This window comes from Capsicum annuum, chromosome 9, assembly GCF_002878395.1.
Source record: "Capsicum annuum cultivar UCD-10X-F1 chromosome 9, UCD10Xv1.1, whole genome shotgun sequence".
Lineage (NCBI taxonomy): Eukaryota > Viridiplantae > Streptophyta > Magnoliopsida > Solanales > Solanaceae > Capsicum > Capsicum annuum.
In genome coordinates this window covers 24,299,262-24,303,572 of record NC_061119.1, presented here as the reverse complement: position 1 = coordinate 24,303,572, position 4,311 = coordinate 24,299,262, and the positions used below count along the sequence as shown (strand labels likewise).

Genomic DNA, 4,311 nt, shown 5'->3' with positions numbered 1-4,311 from the left:
CATTTTTTCTCCCAGTGTTTTAATTTGTTTGTCTTACTTTTTTTTTTAGTCCATTTGAAAAAGAACATAGTGTCTCTTTCCTTTTTTGTCAATTCCTTAGTTCTAGCTTTCTACGCGACATATTTTTTTGATACGTTCTGCATATCTTTAATTTAAGGTTAGAAGATTCAAAAGTCTTTTTACTTTTTGAAATTCGGAGTCAAATCAAAAATATATATATATATATATATATATATATATTGAAAAGGAGGGAGTAGTGTTTTACTCTTTAACTTAGCTAAAAAGTTGGATAGTCCAGATTTTTGAGTGTGACACTCTAGTAATTCTATAAATATTCTCCTACTCAAGCTTAGTGAACCACTTCTCTACTTTGTCATCACCAACCTGCTGAAGTTAATTACAATACCATTCTCTATTTTATAAACTAGTGAGACTGCAAAAATAAATTCATCCTATTTTCCTCTTGTGACAATTACATCGTGCTTGTCCAAGTAGCCATTTAGTCGCGTCCAGAAAATAGTCGGCTTGTTACTAGCAAGTGAATGTACATATATAGTCGTTTAGTGGCATGTAGAGAGTAGTCGTCTTATTACTGGCAGAGGAATGAATCTCAATTAAGACATTTGGTGTTGTGATGATCAGAGTAGTCATTTTGTTGTTGGTTGGTGAATCTTCTAGTTAGCCATTTACTGACGAGCTGAGACTAGAGTAGTCGTCCTATTATTATTGGGAGGTAAGTATTTTGGCTAGCCGTTTAGCGACGTGCAGAGAGTAGTTGTCTTGTTGCTGGTAGGTGAATCTTCTAGTTAGCCGTCGTGAAAGTAAAGTCATGTTGCTGACAGGTGAATTTTCTGGCTAGCCGTTTAGTGTCATGCAGAAAGTAGTCGTCTTGCTGCTGGTAGATGAATCTTATAGTTAGCCATTTAGTGCTGTCCTGAGAGTAGTCGCTGACAAGTGAATTTTCTAACTAGCCGTTCGTCTTTTTGTTGACAAGTGGATCTTCTAGTTAGTCATTTAGTGAGTGCAGAGAAAAGTTGCCTTGCCACTAGAAGGTGAATCTTCTAGATCATATATAGTTATCTCATCATGCCAACTACCATGGTGGCAAAACGAGCTCGTGCCATGTGGTGGATGAGGCTACACTCCGCCATTCGAACAGCCTTGGCATGCACCATAGTGGGGTGTGTCACCTTATACAGTTCATCTTCTCTTGCGAAGCAACTAGCATTTCCTTCTTTTTCCTACGTTACATCGGTATTCATAGTGTCCGATGCCACGTTAGGACATGCCTTAAGGGGATGTTGGCATGCATGTCTTGCAACACTTCAAGTCATGCCACTTTCCATGCTAGGCCTATGGCTTCATAACTACGTTGCCACCGATGAATTTTCGCCCGAGGTAGCCGCCCTGATGGTGGCAGTGAGCGCATTTTTGGTGGCATTACCGGAGAGTACGGAATTAATGTGCAAGAGAATTGCTTTTGGACAGCTTGTTATAGTGTATGTTGATGCTGTTATTCATGGGGTTTATGTCAATTCTCCCGTCATGCACCCTCTTAGAATTGCTTTTAGCACTTTACTTGGAGCTGTGGCTTCTATCTTGGCTTTGTTGCTGCCCTATCCTTGGCTAGCCTATCATGAGGTATGTATATACAACTAATTTTTATTTAATTGGGTTAAGAAATTTTACAGTGTAAAATCATCTTTTGTTATTCAATAAATTATAGTTATAACTCATTGCTATTATGTTGCTAAATAGCTCATTACTGATATAATTTATTAGCAATTTTTTGCTAATCTATTGCTAAATAGAGTTAGCGATAGATTTTAGTTTGTTGTTCATCTACATAAAATCTGTCCGTCAAATATTCTTTTTCTTTTTATTGTAGTTGCTCATTATTTTGTACTAATTTCAAGATTACAAATGTTACATTTTATAAAAGATTATCTGTAAATATGTTTAGAATGATTTAATTGTGTAAAAGAACTTAATGTATACATGAGTCTTCTTAAAATGTACATCTTGAGTCGACCATCCAAATTTGTTTTATACTTTCGATGTAACCAAGGTTTTCAGCGCTGTTGAAAAGTCAAATGTATAAAGCACTTTGTTTTAACCGTAAGTTCTTCGTTTAGGTATATTTACTATGTATTATTTAATTTGCTCAAGTTGGTATAGTTTGTATGTTAGTAATATTCTTTATTTTATAAAGTCCATAAATTGAAATGAAAGATGATGTTACTGTAGAAAGATGATGTTACTGTAGACATGCAATTACGTAATTTAAATCTTCTAGGAAAGCTCCATTTGGCATTTGGAGACATACATTATTTTTGTAAATCATCAAATTTTTATTTATAATTTTTATTTTGAAAAGAAAATTTGAAGTTGAAAAACTTGTTTGAAGAGAAAATTCCAAAGTGAAATGGTGGTTTCCCTCACAATCATTATATTAAAATTCTTTTCCAGGTGAAATTGAACTAAGGTTATACGTAGACAATGTAATTTATTCTATGAATATTGGTGTAAAATATAAGTGAGCGCTATGATAGTAAGCTAGTTATTAAGATCTTTATCATATTACCAAATACCAGTTAATGCATATCATAAAATTTTACGGGTACTTATATAATAAGTGACCTTATTAGATTAAAAATCATTACATGAAACTAACATTGAAATTCTTTGATGTTCAACTTGACATATGGACACTGCACTTTGTTTTGTGTTTTTGTGGTTGATAGAATTGCCCTTATTTTTATGACAATTTGATTGATTTATATTATTTAATTTGATTTCTATGGTTCTCTTTTATGGTCCATATGTATAAACTTTCTCAGTCTGTTTGATCAAAATTGTAAACATGGGAAAGAGATGAGACACATATTTGGGAGTAAATATATGTGGGGCTTTGTATATATAGTTGTTGCCGACTTCGTTCACTGTGTTTGCAATTGAATATATATTTTGTGTCAATGTCATGTCATTATTATTGAACGTCGTGTATGATTTTTACCTCCTCATCAAGGTCACCCAAAAAAAAAGGAAGTGACCATAATCTCAAACCATACTTCGTGTTAAAAATGTTTTTATCCAAAGTAAATCACAATATAAAGAAAATGATGTTAGTCAATTTCAAGTTGTGCCCTATCCAACTTGTTATCCGGTAGTTAAACAACTACTCTCGCTATTTCTATTTAGTTATTTTGTATACTAAAAATAATTAGTCTCAAATACTTACCAAATTAAAAAATTAAGAGAGAATTAAATATTTTTCAGCTCTATCTTCATATTAATTATTCTAGAATTAAGAGACACGTAAATAAATAATAATTTAATAATATATTTATCAAATTATACTTCTAATTAATTTTTTGTAAGAATTGTGCATAACTTTATCCTCGCAACAAATGAGAACAGAGAATAAATAGTTTTTTATTTTACTCCCTCCATTCCATCTTAATAGTTACTTTAACTTTTTTTATCTTCTTTTAAGAAAGCAATAAATATAATATATACTACTAAGTTTGGAGGTGTTCATCGATCTAGAAAAGGCATATAATAAAGTTCTGAGGGAGGTCTTTTGGAGATGCTTGGAGGTGAGAGGGGTCCCGGTGACGTACATCAGAGCTATTAAGGACATGTACGATGGAGGAAATACCCGAGTGAGGACGGCGGGAGGAGACTCAGAGCATTTTTCAGTCGAGACAGGGTTGCATCAGGGATCTACTCTTAGTCCGTTCCTTTTTGCGTTGGTGATGGACGTGTTGACGCAGAGTATCCAAGGCGAGGTGCCTTGGTGTATGTTATTTGCGGATGATGTAATGTTGATTGATGAAACGCAGAGGGGGATGACAAATTGGAGGTTTGGAAGCAAACCCTTGAGTCTAAGGGGTTTATGTTGAGTAGGTCCAAGAAGGAGTATTTGGAATGTAAGTTTAGTGACTCGAGGCAGGAGAACGAAATGGTGATGAGGTTGGACTCCCAGGATGTGTGTAAGAGGGATAGTTTTAAGTACCTTGGGTCTATGATCCAGGGGGATAGTGAGATTGATGAGGATGTTTCTAACCATATTGGAGCAGGTTAAATGAAGTGGAGGCTCGCCTCGAGAGTGTTGTGCAATAAGAAGGTGCCCTTAAGCTTAAAGGCAAATTCTATAGAGTGGCAGTTCGTCCGGCCATGTTGTATGGAGTGGAGTGCTGGCCAGTTAAGCACGTTCACATCCAAAAATTGAAGGTGGCGGAAATGAGAATAGTGTGTTGGATGTGTGGGCTTACTAAAGGGGGCAGAGTTAGGAATGAGATTATCCGG

At 35.0% G+C, this 4,311-nt stretch overlaps 1 protein-coding gene across 1 annotated transcript in view; it reads left to right on the top strand.

Moving 5' to 3' along the window:
- Positions 1-273: 273 nt before the first annotated feature.
- LOC107842986 overlaps positions 274-4,311 on the top strand; it is a 9,108-nt gene continuing 5,070 nt past the window's right edge. Inside the window, exon 1 of the mRNA XM_016687102.2 lies at positions 274-1,641. Within this exon, the coding sequence (XP_016542588.2) occupies positions 1,087-1,641 (555 nt within the window). The 5' untranslated portion in view covers positions 274-1,086. The remainder of the gene's footprint in view (positions 1,642-4,311) is intronic.